Source organism: Amia ocellicauda, chromosome 3 (genome assembly GCF_036373705.1).
Source record: "Amia ocellicauda isolate fAmiCal2 chromosome 3, fAmiCal2.hap1, whole genome shotgun sequence".
In the NCBI taxonomy this organism is placed as follows: Eukaryota; Metazoa; Chordata; class Actinopteri; order Amiiformes; family Amiidae; genus Amia; species Amia ocellicauda.
This window is the reverse complement of record NC_089852.1, coordinates 27,683,630-27,696,289: the sequence shown is the minus strand read 5'-3', so window position 1 is coordinate 27,696,289 and position 12,660 is coordinate 27,683,630. Positions and strand designations below refer to the sequence as shown.

Sequence of the window (12,660 nt, the reverse complement as noted above, 5' to 3'; positions counted from 1 at the left end):
GGGGAAAAAAACAAGTTATGTGACGTCACCCATCACCTTGAACTCGGAAACAGAGCGCGGAGAGCTGCGCATGCGCCCTGCGAGCAGGCGCTTTAAACAAGCAGCCGAGAGCTGAAATGAAGGCGAGAGGTGAGCTGGAGAGCGGACGGGGTAATGGGGACGGGGTAATGGGGACGGGGACAAAACATCGAGTAAAAGCCGTAGTCTTCACCCGGGACACCCGCGTCCAATGAAAAACACGACAGGCGCCTTCCAGACCTCGAAATGGCGCACTTCTGTCCCCGCTAGCTGGTTTCGTGTAGGAATGGCGAGCCAATAGAAATGCGTGTTATTGTTTTTGTCCTCTCTCTCCACTGCAGATCTAAAATGGAGGAGCAGTGACGGGACTCGGCTGTCCTTACGCACAGTGATTTAAAAAAAAGAGAGAAAGAAAGAAAGAAAGAAAGGCACTTCACACCGGAGAAGAACAAGCTAGCTCCCAGGACGAGCAGCGGCGAGGCGGTAAGCGCTGGGCAGCACGGCGAGGTCTGGCTTTTGCGTGCTTTCTCGCCGCGGAGACCCTCTCTCTCCCCGGGCGGGCGGAAAGTGCTGGCTTAACAAGAGCTGCGTCTGTTGTGTCCCTGCAGATCCGGGCGAGAGGAGGCGAAATGGAGGGCTCGACCCGCAGAGCCCAGGCCGTGTAGACGGAATTTAAAACCGTGCGACAAGATACCAAATACAGCGTCATTCACTAACAGACGAGCTCGTATGGGGAGGTAAGCCCGAGCGGCCAGTCCTCCGGATTATCCGTAGTGGCGGCGGTGTATCTATTTAAAGCAGTGTTGTGCATTCGTGATTATTGTAATGTGTGTCTTTTTCTCCTCTAGGGCGAGAGCTGGTTGACGTTACTGCCCCCTCCATCTTCAAAATTAGACGCGTGTTCCTGGGAGGAGTGGGGCGCTGTGTGACGGGCAAGACCGGGCTGTGGGGGCGCTGGCTGGCTGGCCGGCTGGCTGGCGGGGGGCGCTGGGATGGTGTAGGGGTGGTTAATGTAGTAAGCCATGAATATGAGATCCACTGTGTTCGCCAGTGGTGGGTACAAGCTCGACACGGAGAAAAGCGAGTTGGAGAGAGCGCAGGCGTGCGGTGGGACCCCCAGCATCGGCGTTAAGAGGGAGCCCTGTGATTACGTCATCGACGTGCACGACGTGCTGAGCGACGTACACGACGTCCTAGGCGACATCCACAACAGCGGCGTCCAGCAGCAGCAGCACGCCAGCAAAACCAAGAAACTGAAGGAGAACCACGGCGGTAAAGCAGCCCGGATCCCCGTCGCGGTTGGGCTGAGCAAGTCGCAGGAGGAGAACCGGATGAGCCTGGGGACCTTGCCCGCCCCGGGGAGACAGATGGGGGGCGAGGGCACCCCTGTAAAGAGCAAGACCCTTTTCGGACAGAGCAACAGCATGGGCAAGAGCGACCCGGCGGCGGTGAACGCCAACAATAATTCGCGGGACGCCGTCGCCGAGGGGGCCGACAGAGGGGCCCCGGCGGCCGGGGCGCTCAACACGGCCACGCTGGAGCTGAGCTCGGAGGGCAAATGGAAGAACGTGAAGAAAGTGCCCAGCCACAGCCCCACGCAGGCCACCTGCCTCCGACAGATCCTGCTGCTGCAACTGGACCTGATCGAGCAGCAGCAGCAGCAGCTACAGTCCAAGGACAAGGAAATAGACGAGCTCAAGGCCGACAAGGAGACGGTACGGAAAGGGTTAACTTAAAGGTGTATTGCAGGAACAGCACGATTAACCCCCCGGGCAGTTGTAGTCGGCCAGATCTGTAAAGACATCGATAGTGATTGACTTATGACAACGCTGTGTTGAATCGATAGCTTGTCTATGGACTAGGGTGTATAACGAGTTCCAATGACACCCTGCTTTTGATTTGCATATAAAAACAATAAAAGCGTATGTTATTAAATGGCACCACACACGTCACCGGGGCTGTTGAGACGCCTTCCTCGCATGTCGCTGGGTGTTTGTGGGCGCCTTGAGCAATGCCACTTCCCTCCCGGGTGTGCAGTGCGGGAGGCTTTGGCCGTGCTGTGCTGCATGCTGCTCTGGCTCAGGGAAGCACATTTCTGGCTCAGTTTTCAGAAAAGGGCTTCCCTCCGTGTCAGCCTGGCCCTTGACAGCGACTGATGCGTCACAATGACAGGACGGCGCCCAGTACACTGCTTATCTGACGCTCATATTGTGGGAGAGGAGTTCATATATTCTTGGCAGTTGGAATTCTAGTTTTTCTTCTCTTGTCCATTCATTTTGTTTTTCTTCTTCCTCTCTGTCTTTCTTGAAACGGTCGCTCTGTTTGTGGGTGTCTCTCCGGTATTTTTCCAGCCTGGCTCTTGAAGTCAGAGGGGGGGGGGTGCAGTTAAACAGGCTTCAGTCTGAAGGCGGGGGTATTTAGACCGTCACTGTGGCCCTCCTTCTTCAGTAAAGTAATGGTGAAGAATGTTTATATATAGATAAACTCCAGATTAAACCCTGTGCCCGACATGCACAAACATGCTCATGGTGGCAGAGGTTATAATTATAATATATGTGTATTGTAACACGATTTATTTTCCTCATATCCTTCCCAAGTGAAAGTCTTGCTGCTGCCTCTCTTATTGGTAGACGTGTCAGTCTGGGGTGTCCCTGCCGGGTGCTAGAGGTGTCTCTCTTCTGCATTATTCTCAGATTAGGCTTGGCGGTTACAAGGTTGCTCTGTGTGATTAAGAAATTCCTAACTTGCAGGCCACATTGTGGTAAATCAATGTGCACAGTGTGGGTTTTTCCATAATTACTTTTTTTATTAAGCAATACAGCTCCCTCATCATATAATGAAGGGGTTTGTCCTATGAGAAATGTTCTTCAGCATTCGTATAAAGCTGAGAATTGCAGTTGTTTTCACCAGGTTGGCCTGAGTTGACCTGATTTGAAACGGAGAGGCTTTGGGAATGTGTCCCCACACAGGCTACAACTGAAATTGAGCAACCAGTAGCAAGTGATTGATAGCTGTTGCATGCTTCACTGCACTCTCCTGATCTGTGAAAAACCTGCAGGGGGAAATACCAAGGAATGTGCTTTAGATAAGGGGTGGCTGTAAATCTGGCCTCTGGCACCCTGCAGCTGACGGACACACCAAGAGCAACTTCACAAACAACACTTCATCTGTGTTTAAAAGAATAAATAAAGCCCAGAGAAGATAAATGTGCCTGATCTCGTCCTGTATCTTCTGCATGCTTTCTCACCACATAACTTCCTGGCTATTTATTTTTCCTTATTTTCTTCTCCTGTACTCAGATTAGGCTCCCTGTGTGGAGATATGGAGATTTGTGGAAATAAGCCCGGTGTGTGTGTGTGTGTGTGTGTCTATGCAGTTGTTGGCACGCATCGAGCGCATGGAGAGGCGGATGCAGCTGGTGAAGAAGGATTCCCGGGACAAGCAGAGGCTCTTCCAGCCACTGGACTGCGAGGACCGGGGGGCGGAGCAAGATACACTCGAGCGGGAGGAGTTTCCTGAGGGTGGAGGGTCCGAGAGCCCCCAGATCCACAGCGCCAAGCCCCTCCCCTTTGGCCGAGGTGGCAAGGGCCATAAACGGTACGGGCAACCAGGAGTCGCACTGTGAGGGCCTCGGCCCTGCTTCTCCAGGGCCGCAGTCCGCTGGGGCCCATACCTGGATTAAGGGAACTTGCTGGGGTGAAGGGTCAAATTGGTGTACTAAAATAGTTCATTCAGTTAGAGCTGAGGTGTACTAAAAATAAGCTTCATAATTATAAACAAGAAAAACATAAATCATAAAATACAATCAAGAAATAGTAGCAAGCTGACCTTATCAGTTTTTTTTTTTTTTTTTTTGTTCTGCTTCCTCAAATCAGAAAGTTCTGTTTTCTGGACTCCAAGACGCCCAAATCACGGGGCAAGTCGTCAAAGTTCTCCCCGCAGAAGGAGTCCGAGTTGGAGGCGGGCTCTCCGTTCCAGCGGGAGCTGCGCAGCAAGGAGACGCCTGAGAAGGCAGGGGGTGGCCGGCTGCAGGGTGATGCATCTACACTCTCTCGGGGGGGCTCCCAGGGCCTGCACATCAAAGAGGAGTCCCAGCCGGCCACTGCGGAGATGGAGGAGCTGCCATACATGGCCACCACGGAGATGTACCTCTGCCGCTGGCACCAGCCGCCCCCCTCGCCCCTCCGAGAGACATCGCCCAAGAAGGAGGAGATTGTGGCCAGTGAGTATCACCGACGGCAATGACACAACTACTGGGCGGCACCCTGTGGTGCTTAAACAACCAATGAAATGGGGGACTCGTATGCTTTGCTGTGGAAACTACAGCCGTGTATTATGATATTTTACTGCAGATTTGAAGCGGTGTTCGAGGTTATGTCTGTGCCTCTTCTGTGACTGACATGTGATTTAAGTAAAAAAAAAAAAAAAAAACGAATGAATAAAAAAAGGGGTTTTCATAGAATGTGTCTTAGCCGAACGTTGGTGGGTTTCGTATTTTTTGCCTACATTTTTTTTTTTTTATGTTGGAATGCTTGACTAGTGTGCAGATTTTTCCTTTTCAACTGAGATTCCGTTCTGTTGGCTGGCACCTCTGCTACTTTTGGGTGTGTGTCCTCTTCCAGATGTTAATTAAAAAAAAAAAAAAAGTAGGGGACCTCATCCAAGCAAGTGCTTTTAACCGGCTGAATGTTGGCGGTGACGTCCGGTGAGGTAAAGGACTGATCTGGGTTGCTTGGGTCCTTTCTTGCTGTGTTGATGTGCATTTTCTGGTTCCTCTGGCCTGTGTTGGACGGTCAGTAGTGGCTTTGCACACCCGTGGTGTTGGTCAAGGAAAAGCTGTGGCAGCCCCCCGGACAGGGAGAGCGTAGTTCACTTTCTTGTCTCTGTGTCCGTCTGCAGTCCCTTCCTGGAGGGAGAACACCATGGAGCCCCTGAAAGATGCGATGGCGTCGGACATCCCCGAGGTAAGAGCCAGCTGCGCAGGACAAGACCGTTGTCCTTCATTGCCACTTACCTGATGCTTTTGACACAGGGAGACTGCCATTCAACAGCAAACTCTATTTAAAAATAGTGACCCCGATGGAGAAGTAGTTTTGGAGATCGGGAGTGCTGGCACACGGCAGCACGCTGTCTCTATTAAGACCTCGTGTGCCGATCTGGGCGGTGAGTGTTTTAGAGAGACTGCTCAGTGAAAGCAACCTGGAGCATCATCTGATTCCTGGAATTGTTTCTTTTGCCACCCACTAGAATTTGGACGACGGCGTGTTTCTGAAGCGGCACGCAAAACTGGAGTTGGACGAGAAGAGGAGGAAAAGGTGAGGAGGGGGTGGGTGCTGTAAAGGTCTGGTGAAGAATGACTCCACTGAAAAAAGCATTAATGGAGAAGTGGTGGGCAGTGGGGTGAACTTTGATTTTTCTACATTAGTCCTGAATATTTCTCTCTCCCTCCCTCCCTGCTGGCACGGCACATTCTCCTCCCTTTGCACCTTCCTTCCCTTCTCTCTCTTTACCCCCTTTCCACCCCCCGCCCCCCCCCCCCCCTCTGTGTGCAGGTGGGACATCCAGCGGATCAGGGAGCAGCGCATGTTCCAGCGGCTGCAGCAGCGTATGTACAAGAAGAAGGGCATCCAGGAGAGCGAGCCCGAGGTCTCGTCCTTCTACCCTGACGCCGATGACGGTACGGGTGATATGCTGGCGTGGCGTGGTGTCCTTGCCCTTCTCCCCTCCCCACCCCCCCCTTCCTCCCCAGTCCTGGTGCTGCAAGGCTCCCCAGCTCTATGTAAATGGCCGCCACTCTCCGGGCCGAGTAATGCCAGTAAGATGATGTTTTGCTTCACCTGAGCACCTTCACAACACCTGAAGGCGACTGCACTGCAGCCCTCCAGCATCAGGACTGGGCCACCCTGCGCCAAGGGCTGCTGTAAAGTAGGGCCCAGGGAATGGGGCTGGGTGGCATCGCCTGGGTTCAGGGAATCTGACGTCAGGATCGAAAGAGTTCCTGAACACGGCAGACTGCTTGGAACAGCAAGCAAAACGCACACAAGAAAACACCATCCTATACTCGGGGAAAGTCTCCTGATGTCTTTCTCTGTCTCTCTTCTCCAGTGGAATCCCTGATGATCACTCCCTTCCTGCCAGTAGTTGCTTTTGGACGGCCGCTGCCCAAACTGACCCAACAGTAAGTCCACTGTTTTTTTGTTTTGTTTCATCCACTCCCATTGATGATGTCACCATGGCCCGCCCCATGCCTATTGTCCTGCTGGGGGGACTTCCTCCACAGCTGTGTGTAGCTGGGACTCTCCTATCCAGTGTTTGTTGGGAAACTCAGACCTCTTCAGATCAATTCACGTCTTGCAAGCCAGCAGGTTAAACCGAGGGCCTGTTTAATTACCACCACGCACCCTATTGTGTCAAGTGCAGGCCACCGCATGTGTGAATGCCTCGTATAGCATGGGAGCAGTTCTGAAACTCTTTGTACTGCCTACAGTTGCTGCAACCACAAAATTAGTTCTAGGAGGAGGGAGGGGTGGTGGTAGAATAAATAGAAAATCATGTCCCAACAATACAAGGCACATCCCTGTCACACCATCCAGAGGTTGGTCACAAACTAATCATGTTTTGTCCAAAGTAAACGTACAGAGGCCGAAGCAGTGAGTTTTAATCCCACTGAGCTGCTGCAGTGTGTGTGTGTGTGTGTGTGTGTGTGTGAGAGAGGCACAAGCAGAGCCATTACATCTTTGCAATTTATATATTTCAAGATGGTACCCAGGTGCAGGAGAAGGGGGAGTGAGAATTTCACAGAAAGCGCTGTCTTCAAAATGCAAGTACAATACACAACACTTTTATTTTGTTTTTGCAGAGGGCAATAGGGTCAGGTCTTTGTCTAAACGACTGAATAAAGCTATTCTTTGCGTTGGAGAAAGACACATGCTTAGCCTCTCTTCTTCAGCTGTGAGTGCCGGCTGATACAGCTAGGAGTCTCCCTTTTCTTTGTCATTCCTGTACGCCTCTCTCGGCTTGTGCTTGAAAGATGCTCATGTATGTTAGCCGGTACCGGCGGCCCATTTCGGAACATCGCAGTGAGCCACTGGGGCAGCTGGTGAGGATCATTAATGCGGTTCTAAAGCCCTTGCTAAGAGCCTGTCTCTCAGATAGTCTTCCCACAGGAGGGCATGGAGGGCCAGAGCCCCACGAAACATTTGAAAACATGCTCTCTGCTGGCTTCACCTCATGAACTTTGACCGTAGGCACAAGATGTGAACAAAACTGTGCTTTGGCTTAAATTTTTTTTAAGTTTTATGACTGTAATAATTATCTGTCGTGAAGACAAAAGCAGTTGCATTCATGTTTTTATGCAAGAGGGATGTCTGACATCTAGTAAAGTCATATTGAAGTAGAGGATGTGCATATACTTTTAAAATGACAACTAGAAAAAGCCAAACCTAAATACTCCCTAAGCCTTTTACTCCCACTATTTTTATTGTAATTAAATATTCTGTTCTCTGATCAATCCTTTTGACACGAAACCGTATTTCTAAGAATGCTAGCCTGCCTTGATTGATTCTCGTGAGCCGGTTGGGTTAAAGAGCAGGGGGCTTTGGGCTGACCGTGCTCATGGACTCTGACATACTCGCCAGAGGCACCAGGCTTGTGGGAGTGTTTGGTTTTTTCGTTGTTATTCTTCCTGTCTCCCTCTCTCGGCTGTGTCTGTATGTCATGTCGCCAGCCGTGTAGACGTCTGCCTTGCCTCTGCCCGCCGAGATCTCTCCTGTGCTGCCCCCCCCCCACCCCCCCCCCCCCATCCCTCTCCACATCGTCTCCGTCTCTCTGTCCCCCCGCAGGAACTTCGAGCTGCCCTGGCTGGACGAGCGCAGCCGCTGTCGTATCGAGATGCAGAAGAAGCAGACGCCTCACCGGACCTGCAGGAAGTGATGTCCCGCTCGCTGACGTCTGGGTTCCTTTTTTTTGTGGGGGGGGGGGTTAGTTTTATTGGATGTTTTTTTGTTTTTGTTTTTTTGTAGAGAACTAAAACCTATCCTTATCAATGGACAAAAGGATCTGGGAGACGAAAAGCAAGCAAGCAAACAAACAACAAAAGACATTTTGATTTCGAGGATGGAGGGGTTGGGGGAGGCGGACGTACGCAGACCACCTTGCCCCCGCTCTGCTGATGTAGCACGGTACTGGTAGCGTTCCTGTGAGATCCCACTGCATTGGCAGTGGGCAGGCCTGCTCTGTGGGGTGACTGGGGGGGCACAGGGGCAAATCCAGAGCAAGGAGCCTGCAGGCTGCTCTGTGGACCTGGGGGGCAAGGGCAAGAAAAGATCTAAACAAGAAAGCAAACAAGATAGAACTGTCTGTTTTTAAAATCTCCTTTAAGTAGGAAGACCTGAGAAGGAAAACCATACTGGTGGTTCACTCCTAAAGACTGGTGGTGCTGCGGCAGCTGGAAGCCTTGGTCTCCACTGGGGGGTCCGGCTCTGGAGTGGTGCTGCAGCGCTGTTGTATGAAGAAGGTTGTTGTTTTTTATGGGGGGGACTGATTTTGTTCCTTCCGGACTCTTCCTTGTTCCTGCGGTGCTGTTGCACGTGTTGCAGCCTGAGAACGAGAGCCCCACACCCCACCACCACGGCCCTCCACGATCGCAGTGCTGCCGAGGCGTGCCGTCACAGTGCCCAGTGTGCCGCAGGGGTCCGGTCTGAGGATGAGCGGATCGCTTAGTGTGCGAATGTGGGGTCTGACCTCTGCCCCCGGAAGCTTCTATTTCTGCTTGTTTCTTGTGCATGTTAAAATACAGGGTGCACCCGTGTAAGTGTGTGTATAGAATGTAAAGGGGGATTATAATTTCAGTACTCTGCACCTTTTTTGTGGTGGGTGGGTGGGTTGGTTGGTGGGTGGGTGGGTGGGGGGGAATCTGTACAGTGACGTGGATCTGTACATCCGTAGGACCATACACACACGCATGCAGACCGGAGCCTGAGCAGCACCCCTCTGTAAAATGTAATGCTGCAGTGTGTTCTGGGAAAGGATACTTCACCTTTCACAAGTAGGAATGGGGAAACTGGGTAGGAGTAAAATTCGAATAAAATTTTGGGGTTTTAAAACTCTACAAAGGAGAATCCAAAATCTGAGAATCCTGGTTTTTGATATGAATGTTTCACACGGCGAAGGATTCAGTTGCAATAGCCTTTCAAAATAAAACGTTCTGAGTGTGACAGAATCTTGCAGGGTTTCATGGCCTGGGTTACTATAGTGCTCATGTATATATATTTATCTTGTTTGACCACTGTACCTTGAAAGATCCTAAAACTAAAAGCTAAAAAATAAAGCAACAGACTTGTTCTAAGGAACTCTGGAAACCCAGATAAGCGCCCCCTCTCTCTTGAGTTCTCGGTCTCCTGTATTTTTTAAAGAGTATATATTTTTTTTACACTTGTTCTGTTCAGTTTCTCCTGTCTGTGGTATCAAATTGTGAAATACAGTAAGATCAGTTACTCACTTGTTATGTTTGTTGGAAAAAATAAAACCCAGAGAAGAGGAGCATGTTACAAAATACACCACCATTAAAATGATATGGATGAAAATAAATGTGTGTGTATATATATATATATATATGTAATATATATATATATATATATATATATATATATATATATATATATATATATAAATAGTCTGATAGCTGTAGCACTGTCACTGTATCTTCAGGAGGGAAGAGTACCTGTTGAATGCATGTTCCTCTGTTTAAGGTGTTGATACCATTCAGGTTTTTTTTTTTTTTTTTTACATCATTTGAGTTGTTCATGTTTTGATAAGTTCTGTTTTTTTGTTTGTTTTTCTCATCACTGTTGTGTACAACGTGTCCAGCTGTGACTGATCGCTCTCTGTTTTTTTTGGCATAGTCTGAGAACAAAATGCACCACAAAACAACACCCTAGAGCAGATCTCTGACTGTCAGGTTGGCTGCTATACAGCGACTTAGTGGTGTGAGGGTGGTGGGGGGGCATGTATGACAGTCAAGTCATGTATAGAGTCGATGGCTCGTTAACCCAGCCATTGGAAGTTGTAATTTGAGAGGAAGAGGGTGAAACAATCCTGTACATTTGTGTAGATGGAATAAAACTGTAATCTCCTCGAGTCTGCCCTGTAAGTGTCCCAGGGATCTCTGTCTCTTTTCGTCTGTCAGAATCATAGTGCCTTCATTGATGTTTCACTGACAAAGCAGGGATATTCTGAGCAAACAAAACCAAAAAGAACAACATGTTCACTTTTTTTTTTGTTTGATAAAATCTTGGATTTTATAAACCTGTTTTTTAGTTTTTTTTCCATTTCCCTCTCCAACCCTGCTCATGTTTTAGTTCCCATTCATGGTTGCAATAATGACCATGTGACCACAACTGTTAGGTGGGTTTAAGTCATTGGACGATTTTGTGTGTATTGTGTTTTTCCAGTGAGATCATCACTAACAAGACTGCTTGTGTGATCCAACAAATCATAACATTTCCCTCCTTTAATATTAAGAGAATCTTTGGATGCCACATTGGTGAAGATTATCATTTAAAAAATACATTTATGGTATTTTTTAAAACATACACACATGCACATAGATATATCTGTGTGTATGGGAAGCTATCTGGCTTTTATTTGGAGTTTGAAAAAGAAAATGTATTGGAGGCAAAAAAACACAACCCCTTGAAAATATAGTCTAAAATGTGGTTTAAACACTTCCATTTCCAATACAAAACAGCATTCAGTATTTATGAATAAACAGTATAAAATGTCAGCTTGTGGGAATTGGGAATTGTTCTGAACGCGTATCCGCTGTGTGTTCTTGATTGTGCAGCTGGGCTGCTCTTGGTTTGTGTTCAGTGCTTCTGCACTGAGGCGTTGTGTTGTCGCTGCAGTCAGGCAGGAACTGAATTGGATTGCTGTGCTGCTGAAATCCGAGGTGTAAACCCAGGCCTGGGGCACAGGTGTCTGCTCTGTTATTGAGTGTCTGCTAATTTGGGGTTTCTATAGTTTCAAGGCATCACAGCTAACATTTGGAGGAGGAAGAGGAGGGTACGAGGGGGGGGGGGGTCATCTTTTAATCTCTACTGAGATGTTGACTGAGCACTGCAGCAAATCCCTCCACAGGTTGTTTGTGTTTAATCGACACTGCATCGCGAAACTCGATGGGCCTGTGGGTGCAGACAGACTGAGAGACACGTTTTACGTTTTGGTTTGGTTCTTCTCCCAGTCTCGGGTAGAAAGGACAGCATCTCTCTGCAGGGCGGATCTTACTTATTTTCAAACCCTTTACGGTGTCTTGGGACAGCTTGTTTGCAGGACCTCTTGGCTTCTTGATTTCCAACTACTGTCAGACCGAAGGCTGCGCCCTGAGCTGTTAGCTGTGATGCTCCCTGTGTTTTTAATGCCAGTCCTATCCCATTATGAGGAAAGCTTGTGCAATTGAATCGTTAATTTTACTGATTCTTTTTTCAGCATATTTTTGAGCAAGGTCAATTGGCCAGTGTTTTATTTCTTGTTTTAGGCATCTGGGCATGCTTGCTGATAGAGCGCTAAGATTACAAGCTATTACATTTGTTTTGTGTAGCAGCTGGAGAGGGACGATCTATTCCGTTATTTCAGGCCTGTTTCCTACGTGATACGTTTGGTAGAAAGCAGTAATACATGAATGAAGGCATATATAAATCAGGTATTTTTGGGGTTTTTGGTCTGATGGAAATGCACGGAGTGGTCTGCGATATTTCCCCCGTCTTGCTCGTTCTACACACCCTGCAGCTGCATCCAGGTCGGATAACAGTCCTATTCACAGCAAGATCTGTACAAAATCAATGCAACATTTGATCGCCTCTGTGCATAGCTTTCAGAAACAAACATTGTAAATAACCAAGACGTTGCTGGGTTTTTATTAAAGTTCGTATTCTTTACTCGAGTGTTTTTGTTTAGTATTGATCTCTGCAAATAAAAATAAAATGCTTGTCTGTTAAACAGAGGTGGACTTGTTTTTTGTTTTAAATAAAATAATATTAAATATGCCAGATTTCAGAAGTGTCTCTTATTTAGTAATGCATGTATTACTATTAACGAGGCACTGTTAAATGGTTTTGTCTGTTGTGATAGAGTGATTAATTGATTTTATTTGACGTTTGTATGCAACATGTGTCACAGTTCTTGGAAGTTATATTTCCCCGGCCTACCGCTGGGTGGCAGTCAAAGAAGACGTTTGAGACATGTATATACTGTATGTTTTTACTATTTTGTTAACTTTTGTTAATTTTGTATAATGTGCTGTATTCGTCTAGCAATACTAATATTGCTTGTTCATTGAATACACTTATATACATTATTTACATCGCAAATTAAAGGTGTAATGGGATTTAAACTGTCAAGAGTAGAACATATGGCGTGATGTATATGCAGAGATAAAGCAATTAAAACAGTTTTAAAACTCAAGCCGAGAAAGCAGACGCAGAAGTAAACTCCATGAAACAGTCTCGCATAGTCTAAACCCCCCATAACTAACTTTCGAAACCGGTGTCTGGGAAATGTAGTCTCACTGCCCCTCCTTGCGTGTGCGCGTTGGCCTACATTTCCCACAAGGCTGTGCGGCGGCCCAGCTTTTTCCTATTCGTTTTC

General features: G+C 48.1%; 1 protein-coding gene across 3 annotated transcripts; it reads left to right on the top strand.

Annotated features, from left to right (window-relative positions):
* Positions 1-50: 50 nt before the first annotated feature.
* Positions 51-8,887, top strand: msl1a (MSL complex subunit 1a). Of its 3 annotated transcripts, XM_066698785.1 has the most exons (12): positions 51-129; positions 360-501; positions 627-755; positions 867-1,733; positions 3,395-3,615; positions 3,894-4,240; positions 4,918-4,982; positions 5,266-5,333; positions 5,571-5,695; positions 6,124-6,196; positions 6,777-6,838; positions 7,860-8,887. In XM_066698785.1, coding segments are annotated over exons 4-12 (1,656 nt in total). In that variant the 5' UTR covers positions 51-129; positions 360-501; positions 627-755; positions 867-1,040; the 3' UTR covers positions 7,862-8,887. The 3 variants fall into 3 exon arrangements, with proteins under 3 accessions (XP_066554882.1, XP_066554881.1, XP_066554880.1); XM_066698784.1 differs by lacking the exon at positions 6,777-6,838; XM_066698783.1 differs by lacking the exon at positions 7,860-8,887 and having other exon boundaries at positions 6,777-7,809.
* Positions 8,888-12,660: the final 3,773 nt, after the last annotated feature.